This window comes from Sesamum indicum, linkage group LG5 (genome assembly GCF_000512975.1).
Source record: "Sesamum indicum cultivar Zhongzhi No. 13 linkage group LG5, S_indicum_v1.0, whole genome shotgun sequence".
NCBI classification, from domain to species: Eukaryota; Viridiplantae; Streptophyta; class Magnoliopsida; order Lamiales; family Pedaliaceae; genus Sesamum; species Sesamum indicum.
Window position 1 is genome coordinate 5696597 of NC_026149.1, and position 16638 is coordinate 5713234.

Below are 16638 nucleotides of genomic sequence, written 5' to 3' on the forward strand. Positions count from 1 at the left end.
AGCTGGAGGTGGTGGGGGAGAGGTTGGCATGACTACCGGCGGAGAAGGGGGCGGCGGCGCTGGAAGAGTGGGAATGAAGCGATGACACCTGAAAGCACCACAATGAATTTTCTTGGACAAGACAGCCTTGCACTGAGCGGCTGATCTTTGGGCTGGCCTATTGGGCAAGCAATTCCGTCTATCATCAAAGTCCGGAAGGGCCAAGCACACCGGAGGCTCGCCAGTGAAGAAGTTATAGGAGAAGGTGAAATTTTCAAGCCTCGGCAGCGTACATATGCTCTGTGGAATAGCCCCGGAAAGCATATTATACGCAACATTCAGCTGCTCCAAACTCACCATTCCTCCAACGCTATCAGGCAGCGGCCCCATCAACCCATTATGGCTCACATCAAAGACTGTCAAGTTCCTCAACAGCCCAATCTCAGGCGGCAAGCACGACCTCAGCCCATTGTTCATTAGTATAATCTCGTTAAGATTGCTCATGTTTCCAAGACTCGCCGGCACGCAGCCGTGGAACTTGTTGTTTGCCAGCACAATGACAGACACTGGCGAGTTGCCGAAATTATCGGGCAATTCAAAGGCAAATCTGTTGTGGTTGATGAATATAGCATCCAAAGGCTTGTCGAATAGCTCGGACGGAACGGGTCCTTCAAACTCATTGAATCGAAGATCCAAATATTTCAGCTTAGGCAATCTTAGAACAACATAAGGGAACTTGCCTGCGAACCTGTTGTTGCTCAAGTCGAGCTCGAAGAGTATCTTCAAGTTCTTGAACTTCTTGGGGACAGTGCCGCAGAAACGGTTGGAATTGATGTGGAAAAGGCCAAGATCCGTGAGAAGGCCGAGCTCCTCCGGGAGGTACCCAGCAATGTCGCCATGGTTCAGATCAATTCCAGCGACAGTTCGGATCGAAGGATTGTCAAGTGCCGGCGCACAAAACACCCCAGTGTAGTTACAAACATCAGATCCAACCCAATCGACGGTGAGATTGTGGGGATCTGAGAGAATGGCCTTCTTCCAAGCCTGGAGAGCAACGTAAGCAGAGCGGAGTCTGGGGTTCTCGAAGACAAGAGAAGGATCAACCGTCACATTCTCTCCTCTGTCCCCAAACTCATCCAAGTAGTACAACAGCTGCCGCTTCTTGATGTAGAACACTTCAGCTTCAGTAAGCGGACCACCATTGCCGCTGATTTCAACATGGAATGCATCAGCTGAAGAAGAAAAAGACAAGCACAAAGAAAGCAGAAGCAGCAGCAAGAGACTGAGATGACAGCACCAAATGCAGCAACAGCAATTACTTTGCTTCATCTCACACCAGACATCTATCTGAAGCTCAAATCCTTTTGTTTCGGCCTTTCTTCCCTCTTTCCTTTCACCCAACAAAAATGTGAGATGAACAAGATACAAAGCGGAGATCTGGGAAGGAAAATGAGCAGAGAAGGAAGGGTAATTGAGATGTGGGCTTTAGGGATTTGGGTGGCTGTGGTGGTGGTCTGGGAGGCAAGCAAGAGAGAGAAAGGAGAAATGGGTTTTTCTATTGTTTATCGTTAGGGATTGTGTGAATGTGAGAGGGAAATGGGTATTGATGAGAGAGAAATGAATACCAAAAAGACTTACAGCTAAATCACAGCTCAAAGCCCACCAGATTCTCTCTCTCTCTCTCTCTCTCTCTCTCTCTCTCTTCACACTCTCACTAACAAGAGGCGACTTTATTCTCTTTTGAACTAACACATCAATGTTCAACGCGCCCCTTTGGAGTAATGATTTCCCTTTTTTTTTTTTTTTTAATTTATTTTCAAGAAAAGAGACTCAACAAACAAACGCGTATAATATTACATACACAAAATATTAAAAAAGAGATCAATACTATTCTATGCCAACACATATTTTTTGTTTCTTTCCACTTTTTTAACTCCAATTTGATTCTTGAGAGGAGCTTTCAAGGAAGAAGGTTCCTAATATATGATGTTTTATACATTTATTTTTTTAACGTAGTAGTCTATTTTCACACAAAAAGAAACATTCAACTCAAAAAAATAAAAAATTAAACTGGTTATCGAATCATTAAAAATATTATAAATTACATCGACGCTCTCCAGGTTAGATCTTATGACACAAATATTCATTTGCAATTTACTCCCTTATAAAAATAGCAATTTATCCACTTTTCTTTTTAAAATGAAGCAACTTACCTCCCTGTTTATGAATATAAATTATTTCATTTTAAAAATCATATGAAGGTACATTACTATATTTCAAAAAACGTACATTACTGTATTTTTTTTAAAAAAAATACTGAGCTAAATTATTTTTTTATAAGACAGTAATTTGCTCATTTACAATATCACATGGAAATTGTTCGCATTTTTTCCCTCAAATTATCTAATAACACAAACACCATCTGTTATTCGTAAAGCTACAAGTACTCCTAAGGAGATATTACTATAATGTACCTAGCGGGAGTATTTATATAAACACCTCCATTACTGAACATAATATATACAATTTCAAAAGATGCACTTATAATTTTACAAAGAACATCAACGTCAATTATAACTTACTTAAAAAAAAAAAAAAGATTAGTGACTAATTTGAGACGTAAAGAACATGAATATTATGATGAGTTGCTATAATTTGAAATGATGAAGTCTACGTGGCAATTAACTAACTTTAACTACTCCTAATAATAGAGGGAGGGTTGGGATTAGTTTAAGTGTAATATATATTGGGAAGGGCGGATGCATTGCCAATTGCCGGCCAACTGGAAATGTTAGAAGCGCGTCGCTCTGTCTGTTGGGTTTGGCGTCTTTGCTTGGATGGCATATGCAGGTTTTAAGCAGCGTGGGCCGCGCGCTGATTTGTTTGTTTGTGTGTTAAATAGCATTTGGGGTCAAATGTCTTATCGTCGGCCTTCAAATTTTAATTCACATCTACTGGAATTGATACAAATCCGCTCTAAATTACGGACTTGCCCATGAAATTGCAGGTTATGCCTAACCTTCGCCTGCCCCTTTAAGTACCGTCGCCGACGCCTCGTTTACTGTTGGCTGAACTTTTCTTTGGCCAGAAAAGGGAAAAATTTTACGACAGTCGGATTGTTATACTTTTGCTAGTGTTTTTTCTCTTTATTGCAAGAAAAGAATAATTTAGCAGTGTGATGGGGATTACACATAATTTTCCTATTTATATGTCAAGATTGTGAAAGGTTTCATGGTATTAAAATATATAGTTATGATACCTACTTTGGTTTTGGGAAAAATACGATCGCGATGTGGGAAATGAGTAGAAAACTTTTTCGTAAAAATAAATGATGTAAAAATATTTTGTTTTTTACTTTTTAAAATGAAGCGAAAAATTTTTAAAGTTCAGAGCGTGTTACACACGTTGTTCATGATTTTTTTTTTTTTTTGCCCATAAAATCAGCTGTCTAAATATAATATATTTAAATGGATGGCCCAGATTTGATATTTTTATACAAGGTATATATATACTCATATTTTTTATACATATTATTACGCTTTAGTATATGTGAATATATTAGATTACTTAGTATATATGTAATATATATATATATATATCACTACAAAAAAATATTTGTAACGGCAAATTTGAGCATTACAAAATATTTGTAACGGCTTATCTTGTGGCCGTTATAAATTGTAACAGCCTTTGTACCGACTAATTTTACCATTACTGATGCCAAAAAGGATGGGCCCTTAAAGAAATGCTAAGCTCAAATACAAGCCCGCCAGCCCGCCCAGGTTGCCAGACTTAACCCAAAGGGGCCACCCTACAATATGATTCGGCCCAAATGGACACAATCTTATATGTATTTAAGTTTGGCATGATCTGGTGTATGAATTTTAAGATATCGTACTTGAAAACATAAGTTTTGAAATTTAAACACATATTATAATGATTTTTTAGACAACTTCAGATATTAACATATCGAAACGACTTTTGGTACTAACCCTGGAATGACCATTTGAAAATTGGATTTTCCCTAAAAAAAATTTAGAATTTTCCGCCAAACGAATATATTGGACCGATTTTAGGAACGATTTTGTATAATAGCCGTTCCAAATTTTCAATTTTCCTCCATATTTTGAGTTGGCGCCAAAATAGATCAGTCAAATATTATAAATTTTGAAACGGCTTTAATAACACAATTTTTAAATTTTTGGCCGATCCAAATATTAATTTTTTATTTTTTTCTTAAAAAGTAAAAACTTATTTATAAAATATTATAAACTTAAATATTTCAAAAAATATCAGATAATTGGAAAGGCTTATGAACCATTCAAGTGAATTACATTTTGTAACGATTTTTATATTCGATTCTTGAAACGAAAGTTCTATTTTTTCAATGACCGTTACAATGCCAACATTCCAAAAATCATAGTGAATTTTTAGCGTTAAAAAAATTATACTGGTATCTGTAACGGACACCGGCCTTTGGACTAGGTTTTGGAACGGTGAGCTTTCAAAAATAGAGAAGCCTTTCAAATTTTTATAGCAATTCCAAAAGCCATTTCAAATCGTAACGGTGAAGTTTTTGTAATGGCTTTACAAATACAATTGTGTAAAAATGACCTTTGTAACTATTTTGCCGTTCATACACTGATGTAACTATTATCTTACGTTGTTGAACTGTATGGCTTAATCGGACCGTTAAAATTTAGATCAAACAGTTAGATATGATTAAACCGACAACAGAATACATGCGTTGAAATTTTGGACTAATTAGGTATACGGATTTCAAGATATTATATCCAAAACATAAGAGTAGTCTTCAATTCCAGGTACATTATTCAGCCCATGTAATTTTAAATCAGATCGGCAAATGTGATCAAATGGACACAATCTTATATGTATTTAAGTTTCGAATGAAGTCAGTGTATGAATTTTAAGATATCATACTTGAAAACATAAATTTCAAAATTTAAAACACATATTATAAAGACTTTTTACACGACTTTAGATATTAACATATTGGAACGACTTTTGGTACTAGCCCTTGAATGACCATTTGAAAATTGGATTTCTCCCAAAAAATTTTAGAATTTTCTGCCAAACGAATATATTGGACCGATTTTTGGAACGACTTTATATAATAGCCGTTCCAAATTTTCAATTTTTCTCCATATTTTGAGCCCGCTCCAAAATAGATCAGCCAAATATTATAAATTTTGGAACGGCTTCAATAACACAATTTTTAAACTTTTGGCCGTTCCATTCACTTGTGCTTCTTAGGTGGTGTCCACCCCATGAACATCGCGAGCTCGGGACTGGTCTGCATTCTCAATACTGGGGTAATGTATTCCCACAGACGGCTCCAATGATATGATTATGATACTAATGAAAGGATGGAACGAGAATTTTATCCTCGGCACAACGATTTACCAAGTGAAATTGAGTATAGAGAGTGTATTGAGTGGTCACCTCAATGTATAGTCTCCTTGTAAAAAATAATATTTTGGATATTTATAGTGGTGTTGGAAATTATGTAGTATGGTAAGGTTTGGCTTGTATATATAAAATTACTTTTTTTCCCTTGTAAATAAATGTATATTATCAACAATATACATCATATAGGTGCTAATGATGTGGTTATAATTTTAATGAAAGGATGGAACGAGAATATTACCCTCGGCACAACGATTCACCAAGTGAAATTGAGTATAGAGAGAATTTTTGAGAAAGTGTATATTGAGTGGTTACCTCAATGAATAGTCTTCTTATAAAAAAAACAATATTTTCGATATTATAATTGTGTTGGAAATTGTGTAGTGTGGTAAGGTGTGTGTATTTATTGTATGGCTTATATATATAAAATTATTTTTTTACCCTTATATATAAATATGTTACCAATGTATACATCCACTTACAAGAAGAACAAGAACTAGAGAATTATGGAGAGAGATGGACGACTATCACAAGGGAGGGTGCGGCAAGAGATGTAAAATATATATTTTTATTTTCACAAAAAATCAGAATAGTCACACATCCATACACACTACACTTGCACACTCACAACACTATATCATATACACAACATTGTGTAAATCTTGATGTGGCCATGTGTAATATGCTAGGGGATTAACTTTCCACTTTTGTTATCTCATGCATCATGGGTGACTCAAGGGCTTGGGCTTGAATTTAAAAAAAATCTATCTATTAGTAAAGGTGTGATTAAAGAACTTCTTTCTTAAATACCCTCTCACTTTTTCACCACCCTTTAAAAACATGTATACTTAAATGAATGTATTTCAAATTATAATAAAATATAATAAATAAATATTGCTTCATTATTTGGGGGACATTTAAAAAACATTTGAATTTTGATTAGTTGTCAAATTTTAAAAAATAGACCTTTTCGCTCCATACTTTTATAAGTATTTTTTTTTTAAAAAAAATAAACCTTCGCTCTCTTTTACTTTTATTGAATGTTCATTTTCTATCTCGTTTTCATAAGAATGTAGAAAAAAATATTCCACTAGAATTATTATTTTAAAAGTTGTATCTCAATAAATATTGATAAGAATCTTTTGTATTTTGTGATTATTCACGAGCTACAATATCAAAATAAAAATAATTTAAAAAATGATACTGTGATCTTTTTACATTTAACCATATTTTATAATCTTTTCAACCAATCACCATATTACATTCTCATATGGAATATCATACATACAACACGTGAACAAACATGTAATGTATGATTGGGTTAATAATCATTCTATTCTACTCAAAATCACATCACACTTAATCCTGCCATAGAAACCAAATGAGACCTAAGAATTTATATATGTATGGTCCTTATTAATTCTCGCGACAAGTCATGTGTTTATCATGATCAACACAAGAAACCAATTACATTAATATCATACTTACTTGAAAAATCATGTTTACACGCATGTATTTGAGTCACGACACGAATAGGAAACATAAAACTTTACATAAAGGATACAAAAAATATATATATACACACTTCTAATCTTTGCATATATATATATATCATATAATGATAAATAAATTTCATTTAATTTGTTACAATGCTACTTTTATATATTATGAGAAGTTACATTGATGCTCCAGGGGACAATATATTTTTACTAAGACCTTTTCAGACCTTCTTCATTGACTTGCTTTGAACCTTGAACTGAAAATCTGAGTGCCTCAATGGCATCTTCATTTGATAAGAAAACAGCATCCTTCCCGATCTTGTCAATGAATTTTGTAACCATCAACTTGTCCATGACATCAATTCTGGGGTTAATTATGATCATCTGGAATAATTTGCAAAGTTAAATTCATCGAGGTATGGGGTAATATTCTCAGTTCAGTTCATTCAATACTATTGGATCAATAACGCATATGTATATTATGTAAAATAGCCTCGAACGTGTGTGTTTTGATTACCTTCATTCCTTTACATTCCAAGTTTCTTTGAACTTCGTGTAAAGATTCCACTCCTGTAGTGTCGATCGCCGTCACAGCTGTCGCAATTGATGAGATATTAAGTTGTTTCATTGTTCAACTAAACATTTAGGGTTTAGACGATTGATTTTTAGTACTTGTGAACCCTAAGGACATATATTCTAACCAAATCAAGGGAAAACTCTTGCTTCTCAAAGTCAAAATATAATTATTAAGTTTGTAAGCATTTCATCTGATTACAAATTATAACGTTACGATTGATGGATTAGAATTTGAGGGAAACATATGAAAAAAAGGGATTTTAAATGTCTTCAAATAAGAAGAATTTGAAATCTATTGATATTTAAGGAGATATAGTTCAGATTCAAAGTTGAAAGACTCGGAATCTTTTAAATTTAGACTTATCCGAACAATTAAAAAAAATTGTTATTAGAGATTTGAAGTCCACAAATCCAAACGTAAATTAAAACTCGGATAAGAAATCTAACCTCCAAAATCGAGTAACACGAACTCAACACTATACTCTAAAGCCATGGCCAACTCATTTTCATCTCGAGCCCATCTCAAGATCCTGTTCGTCAAAATTTATCCATCAGAATTAAAATAAAAAGTAAAAAAAACATGTAAACAAACAAGTAAAAAGGAAAATGTATTTCGTATTTAGTGAAAAATTAACCTTTCTTTCATGTAATTGGCATTTGCAAAATAGATGGGTGAACCAATCTGTAGAATAAGAAACCCTGGAATCGTTGTTGTGCCTGGATACTGCTCCATATCACGATATAGCTTTGAGTTTGGTATGTTCCCAAGCTTGCAGGTCGCTGGCCTTGCTATGTACAGAAGTGCTCGCACCAACGCCAACCCTACCTGTGAACCAATTCATGACTTCCATGACTACATGAATATATCATTTAATTATGACTATTTTTATCCTAGTTAAGAACCAATTAGTTATAGCAAAAAAATTATTGACTACAATCACACAACGGTTATTGGTTGTAGTTTTTGCGAGTGTGGCTAATACATTTATAATGGCTAAAAGCCATAGCAAAAATAATTTACATAGTGAATAAGTTAAGTTTTGTTATTGTTTTTTATTAAAATTGTGGTTAATAATGATTATTTACCATGACTTCAATCCATAACACATAAAATGATTGCCAATAGTAATATTTTTTCTATCTATCTCTGTCACACATTGGCTAACAATACTGGCGGAGGCTGCTTACCACTTCATCTAAGAGTTTAAGCTGTTAGAGAAGAGAATCATTTAATATTAATATCTTAAACGCTCCCCTCATGTGCAATGTCCCAGTATGTGAAACCTTTCTAAATGTGTGCAATAAAATTAGAGCTCAAGACTTATTGTTTGCTTTGGCTTTGATACTATGTAAATGACCACCTAATCTAAGAGTTTAACTTATTAGAGAAGAATCGTTTAATATTAATAGGGAAAAAATGCAAGCAACCATTATGTGTTATTGCAAATGAGCAAATTATTCCTTTATGCTAAAAAAAATAGCAATTTACTTCTCTGTATTTTCTAAAATAAAACTATTTATAAGAGCTCCCGGATCACTAACAAAATCTAGCTTCCCCGAGGGGCTAGGGTTTCCCTTCATTTCAAAAAGCAAAGAGGATATATTGTTATTCTTTTTTTATAGAAGGATAATTTATTCATTTATAATATCACATGGGATAAATTGCTATTACCCAATATTAATATGAGACGAGATAGAAAAACCCATTAAGGGTCACTAGAAACCAATTAGCACCGCTTTGAAGTTTCTAAGATGATATCTAGTTAGGGTATTGTGGATCTTACCGATATCATGAGTCCCATGTCCATGCTTATGAAGGAAACGCCGAAGAATGCGGACATACAAATGATGAAATCAAATTTGTCGGTCTTGAAGAGATAATACGCCTTTTTATACTTGATGAGGCCGAGCATTGCTGAGATGATAATGGCGGAGAGTGCAACTTGAGGAGTATAGCTAAATAGAGGGGCCAAGAAGAGGAGTACCATCAACATGCACACAGACTGCACAACGTTAGACATAGGTGTCTTGCATCCCGCATTCACATTAACTGCAGTTTTCGAGAACGGGCCTACAAGATCAATACTCTATTGTTAAATCATTGCTCCATCTGACAGATAAAGTTGTTAGAAACAAGTCATTTAATATTATTATCGTAACACTTTTGTCATCATTTCAATATTACCATAGTTTTAAATTTAAGAACAAATGTGTAAATTCACGTGCAATCTTGTCAACTTTGATGGAATTTAAATTATTTATTTATTATGATCTATTACAGGCTCAAGTGGTATCACTTGAGCGAGCCTAAATATAAGTGAAAAAGGGATTGGACTAGATATCTCAAAATAACTCGTCCAATCCCCACAAGCAAACAAGATCTCAGTGTTTTAACTGAGATTTTTTTAGAAGTTCTTGAAGCATAAATAGTAATATAAGTTTTTGAAGTGTATGTTTTTTTATTTATTATATAGTATAAATGCAGTTGTTTACCAGTGGTTAAGTAGCAGGATGTCATGGATCCTACAATGTTCATCAGGCCATAGGCAACCATCTCCTTATTACCATCAATCTGCTCATTTGTTGATATGGCAAAACTTCTTCCAATGGCTATTCCTTCCTGCAGAAGAAATTACACCAACACATTAGAATAAGTTTATTATTTTATTTATGGATAATTACACTCTCATTTCTTGAGATTTGATATAGTTACACATAAACATCTTATAACTAAAAAATTATATCTAGTATCCCTAAAATTTTCTTCATCTAATAAATAAATCTCTCAATTGATCAAAATTCATCGAATTTGATGTTATTAAAAATACCATATAAGAATCCATATTTACCCTCGATTGATTTATTACTGCTTTATTGCAAGTCAAATAAAATTCTTTATGATCAAATTATTCGTATACATCTTCACACTGTAATGCATGTGAGGAGGTATATCTTCACTATTGTAAGAAAAGTTTAGTCACAAAAGATTTATTTGATTTATAATAAGTTAATCTATGAATATCGATTGTCATTCAATGTTTTTGTTAATACAACCAATTTAAATTATGACTAACAAAGGAACCATTTGTTATGTGGAAATAAATCTCAAGAATATTAAATATAATTTCTTAAACCATATGGAATTTACATATAATTATATGAAACCTCATAGGACAGAGGTATAATTATTCTTTTATACATCATATAAATTATGTTTTATCTTATATACAAACACATACTCGTAAATGAATTTCATTTCAACTAAATTATTTTATTTTCACAGAGATCATATAAAATAAAATGAAATGTCAACAATTACGATACTTAATTATATTTGCATCCAAAAAATAGAATAAAAGTAAATAATAATATATAAAGGTGGCTCACCGCGAGGGCTATCAAGCCAGTGATAATTCCTGCTTTTATTGGCCCATATATATATTTTGGGTCGAAGATCAAACGGTTAATCGAAGGTTCATTTATCCCTTTCTTAAGAGGGCCCACCTGAAATGCATCAAGAAATACACACATGAATTATAACACACTATTCCTGCATGACACGGGATTTTAATGTATATATGATAAATAATTTTGTTATATTTCAAAATTATTATAAATAAAAATAAAATATATAGACTAATACAACATATTTAAAAATAAAATTTAAGTATTTTATTGACACAACAAATTATTGGTATATATATGTAAAAGGTACATATACAAGTTGAAGATCAAACGGTTAACTGAAAATTTGTTTATCCCTTTCTTAAAAGGGCCCACCTTAAATGCATCAAGAAATATACACATGAATTATAACACACTAGCCGTGCATGACACGGAATTTTTTTGTATATATAATAGATCATTTTTTTATGTTTTCAAAATTATTATAAATAAAAATAAAATATATAGACTAACGCAACATATTTAAAACTAAATTTTAAATATTTTTCGACACAACAAAATATTGGTATTATATATATGTAAAAGCTACATATACAAATAATAAAATTTATTATTGGGTTAGTTCCATTTTATCCCTTCAGTAAAAGCACTATAAACACAAACCCCCATCAAATATGTAGGTATTAATTTATCTCATTTTATATATTGTGTATTTTATTTTCATAAGTTTCTCTTATATTGATGTATTGCTCAATTTAGTAAAATATAATCTCACTTCTATAAAAAGAAAAAAGAAAATACAAAATCAATGATAATATGACTCCCGAATTCTTGACCAAGAAGTTCATTGACTTTTGTTTTAGAGGGTAACATTGTCTTTTTTTTTTTTTAAATATAGGGGTTGTACTATTTTTTCTTATTTTTTTTCACGAAGAATTTTTATGTATTAGTATTTTGACAGAAATACCTGTAACGGATAGATACTATACACACATGGGGTGCAAAAATATGAAATTGAATAATTATGTCTCACAATTGCAATGCCATGTTTCTCAGCATGAGCGAAGTAGGCGAAGAGGCAACCGGCAACCACAACTGCCATGGGGCCGATGGCTGACACCCAAAATAGCTTTGGTTTCTTCTTTTTCTGCATGTCCACAAACTTTTATTATAATCATAAAACATCACACTAGCTGTTAATTTATTTATGTTTTTCATTTTTGATTTTTGAAACATAATTAAAGTGAAAATATGTTTGTTAATATATGTTGTCACTGGAATATGAAATTTTGTTAATTAATCTAAATATATGTACCAAATTAATGTAAGAGCATGTTTGGGTGTCAACTTACCACAAATCTGGTGAATTGGAGAAAGATAAGAAACATTACACCAATAACAACCCTCTTCCAATTGAACTGTGAGGAAAGAAAGATGATGAAAAGGGAAAGTTTTAAGTAAATTAAATACGAATGGAGGAAGGAGAGAAACAAGAGATTCATTACTTGTATTGGGAGAAATGCAAGCAATTCCTATAATATTGTAAATGAGCAAATTATTTTTCTATAAAAAAAATGGCAATTTATCTCTTCGTGTTTTAAAAAATATAACAAATTTTCTCTTTTATGTTTTTTAAAGTGAAGCAAATTGCTTTTTCTGCATAGGAAAATAATTTATTCATTTGCAATATCACAGATGGGTAAATTGCTATTCACCCTATTTTTATATGCAGTTCGCAAAAAATCCAGTTTTCTCAAAATTAGACATACTAAAACATAGATTTATAAATATAGGCACATAATCAATAATGTCTTAGCCTAGTTATTGAGGTCCCATGAAAAAGTTTGAGGTTATTGTTTTGAGTCTCACCTGTGCGGGTATCTGTCTCACTTCATGTGAGTATTTATCTTATTTACTAGTTTTAATCCTATTAATATATTTGTTGAATCTATGTATAAAACAAAAATATTACAAGCGTACATACCTCATGCCTATTTTCATGAATTGCTTTTAGTACATCAACTACGCCTGTGCTCTTTGTAAAATGCTTCAACCCCAGCAGTCCTTTCATCTGCTGAAGACAGATAAGAACCGCTGTTCCCCCCATGAAGCCCGTAATTGTTGAATGTGCTAGAAAGTCTACCAATATACCAAGTCTGCACATTACAAAAATAAAAAAATAAAATAAAATTAGCACCATAATATATATTAATGATATAATATATAGACACTTTCTTTATTCTACTTTAATAACACAAACACTTTACCTTTGTTGCAAAATTATAAATACATTTTATTGAAGTTGTAGTTGTAATTATAAGTACATCCTATTTAAGAACAAACTTTTACAATTATACCCTTAGTTAATTACAATAATACCCCTCAAAGGGTGTATTTGTAATTTTACAGGTGTTGGTGTAAGTAGACAAAGAAAATGTTCATAATTAAGCTCCTATCCAATATCTAAGGTGTTTATCAATTGAAGGGTTTAGTTACACTAATCTCTTGCTCATGAGGCTTAACTGAGATTCCATGAATCATGTGTTCGAATATTGCTATATGCATAGGATGTTGTCCTAGTGCATAGTAGGTGTTGTCTACTTTCATAGTAGATGTTATTTAGATTTCATTTATCTGATATTATTGATAAGAATATGATTGTTGTTTTCTCTTTGTTAGATACTGATACTTGACATGAATAATTGTAATCGAATTATTTTAACTATTATAATTGTCTTTGTTAAGTATTGATATTTGACATGAGTGATGGTAATCGAATTATTTCAATTAATAATAGTTGATTACTTCAAATAAAATTTACACTGGCCTCTAGAAAAGTTAGTTTAATTATATTATACACTTAATTAAATTTTGACAATCAATTAAAACGGAGAGGAATAATAGCCTAAAAATCATATAAAAAAAACAATTAGATTAGGGAGTTTTGGCTGACCTCAAGATGCCCAAAGCAGTTTGAAACAAGCCAGAGAAAAGGGTGGCCGTGAAAACAAGACTTATGTACAGTTCCTGATTTGTAGTGGGAGATGCCAATTCCCCAATGGTTTCTGCTATAAGCAAGGAACATGCTGCCACTGTTCCCACTGCCAGATGCTTTGAACTCCCAAAAATAGCATACACCAGAGGTGGTACAAAACTGGAATCTGCCCACATAGCACCATTCATCAAACATATGTCTCATCCAAAAGTTTAAACTGACAAATAAAATAAAAAACTAAAAATGAGAGAGAGAAGGAAGTGGTTACAAAGGCCAATAACAGGAGGAATCTTAGCAAGGTTCGCATAGCTAATGGCTTGTGGGATGGCAAGGCTGGCAATGGTGATGCCAGCAAGTAGATCATACTTGAAAAATGAGAGACTATATTTGGGAAGCCATTCGCATATGGGAATGAAATATTGAAGAGTTTTGAGAAATCGATGTCCCAAAGGCTCATTTTTCAGCAGGTGGAATGGGTCGTCCGGGAATAACGTCTCTTTCACCTTCGATTTTAGCACAGTTCTGAAGCTGCGCGGGGGTCCGAAGTTGACACTGCGACTCTCTTCCGTCCCTGTCGTCATACTTCCCTCCCTATTGCTCTTGGGAATTATGACAAAATTCTGCACCATGCACACACACGCATATATATGCATTGGATAAGTCGCATCACAAATCAACTCGAAGTACTACACAGTATTATACTAGGAAAGAATTTATTGGTACGTATAACAAAAGTTGAGGTTTTATGAATAAGCATCATAAATACTAATTAGTAATTAATATGTGTTGATACATGAGAGAATTATACTTTTTTTTGAAAAAGAAATAAGTGTAATTATAAATTATTTAGGTTTTAGAATACAAATAAATGATAAACAATATTAAAGTAATTAATAACTATAAAAATACTAAAGATGATGAACTTATAAATAAATTCAAGTTACAGATTTACCTAGAAAAATGAGTGATTAATCTTTTGATTAAAGATAATCAATGGGATTTTATCTCAACTCAAATAGAAAATAAAAAAAAATTAAATATTATTTGACATCAAAATAGAATTTAAATTGTATTGCTAACTAATTTTATACAAAAAAATCTAATGAACATTTTTTGGATAAAGTCAAATAATTTTACACTTATCTAAATATAAATAAGAATAAAAACACTTTTTTTGCATCATAAAATAGAATTCAAATAGGCTATCCAAATATATGTACATGATATGGGTATTTATTTTATGTTATGTTATTTTATTGTAATTTATTGTTTAGTTGTTAATCACATATGCATGTTGATGTAGGACTAAATGCATGCATTTTAACCCCACAACTTAGGGTCATTCGACTTTTTTCATTTTTAATTTTTTAACATAGTATGTTGGTCTTATATTTTTTTTTAATTTTTGCAATTTAAGTCATTTTTCTCTACGAAAGAAGGGTGAACTCCGATGAAAGAAAATGACTAAACTCGCAAAAATTTGAAAAAATACAGTCTCAAATGCTATTCTGGAAAGTTAAAGAACAAAAACACCTAATAAATTAAGTTACAGGATCAAAAATACCAAATTTAAGTGTGTTAATGTAATTTCCGTGATAAACAAAATGAAAATGTTTTGGTGGACAGATCAATCAAAATCAATGTCTCATTGTTATTGAAAAATTCCTATCCGGATCAAGTTTGGCCGAGTCAAACTAATCACAGAGCAAATGTATTGCACTTGCTATGTGATTTGTTACTTTTCCTGAATTGTACACCAATCACACGACAAGTATATTGCACTTGCCATTTGATTAGTTCAGATTCGGCCGAATCAGGTTTGGAATAAAATTTTTCCATTATTATCACTATAAAACAATTATTTCAAAGATGAACACATGCAAAAATTAAAATTATCCCAAAGTCGGATGAGTGTAAATTTAAAAGTGGAGAATATATATGTTACCGAAATATGCTCTGGAAATGGTCAGTTATTGATGAAGCTTTAAACAATGGTCCCAACAGAAGAAGTTTAATACGAAGCTAAAAACGGAAAAAAAAAGATCAACTTGTATATACAGGAAAAGTAGAGGGGTTAGAAGATATGTTTGATTACCCAGGTAAATCTCAATGATTTACTTAGCTAATCCCAATTGATGTTAGACAAAGTTGAGTTAAGGAAGGGGTATGTACAACATGACTTGAAAAGCATTTCAACATATGTGTCCTAATTTATATGTTGGAGTTTTGGATTTATGAAGAAGCAGTTTTTGGAAAGAAGAGGTGTGTGGATGAGAGACCTAAAACCCATATTTAGCCAACTATTACGAATGTTTTTAGGATGCAACTAGCTTCAAATGAGGAACCTCTGTGGCTTTCATTTGTAATATATAAGAGAAAAAATGTATGCTTCTCAATATTAATTATTTACAGGATTAGATATTATAGAATCACGTGTGTAATAATAACAGGCGAAAAGTGAGACAATGCAATCCTTGAACCTATACTAATCTTGAAAGAAAGCCACTTTTCATCCATAACTCGCAATTTCTGCACTAAAATTTAAAATATCAGTTATACTCTTAAATGTTTGTAATTATATAAAGACTCATCTTCTCATCGTCAGTACCGTTATTTTATTTATGCTCTATTTTCACTCATATTAATCACTTGATGTATTTTTAATCATACATTGATTTTTATTTTTAAAATTCATGTCTTAGGTATATAATTATTGGATGAAGTATTTCATACCATGATGGGTAGTACATGAAAACG

The 16638-nt window shown here is 32.1% G+C and overlaps 2 protein-coding genes across 2 annotated transcripts in view; both read right to left on the reverse strand.

Moving 5' to 3' along the window:
- LOC105162112 (leucine-rich repeat extensin-like protein 4) overlaps positions 1–1699 on the reverse strand; it is a 3185-nt gene extending 1486 nt beyond the window's left edge. Inside the window, exon 1 of the mRNA XM_011080058.2 lies at positions 34–1699. Within this exon, the coding sequence (XP_011078360.1) occupies positions 34–1308 (1275 nt within the window). The 5' untranslated portion in view covers positions 1309–1699. The remainder of the gene's footprint in view (positions 1–33) is intronic.
- LOC105162113 (probable sulfate transporter 3.5) lies at positions 6994–16072 on the reverse strand. Its single transcript, XM_011080059.2, has 13 exons — positions 15827–16072; positions 14150–14501; positions 13840–14047; positions 12871–13042; positions 12239–12304; positions 11920–12033; positions 10869–10985; positions 9975–10101; positions 9266–9552; positions 8117–8307; positions 7929–8011; positions 7423–7499; positions 6994–7289 (listed from the first exon to the last, which is right to left on the reverse strand). The coding sequence occupies exons 2-13, from the start codon at positions 14460–14462 to the stop codon at positions 7116–7118; spliced, it is 1929 nt and encodes a 642-aa protein (XP_011078361.1). The 5' UTR covers positions 14463–14501; positions 15827–16072; the 3' UTR covers positions 6994–7115.

Bases quoted from the DNA above. Each gene is read 5' to 3' on its own strand.
- LOC105162113 (XM_011080059.2), bottom strand. From the start codon at position 14,462: ATGACGACAGGGACGGAAGAGAGTCGCAGTGTCAACTTCGGACCCCCG. The intron at 12,034-12,238 runs GTAAGTTGACAC...GTGGACATGCAG, and splicing joins TCCAATTCACCAGATTTGTG to AAAAAGAAGAAACCAAAGCT. The intron at 7,290-7,422 runs GTAATCAAAACA...AAATTATTCCAG, and splicing joins TGGAATGTAAAGGAATGAAG to ATGATCATAATTAACCCCAG.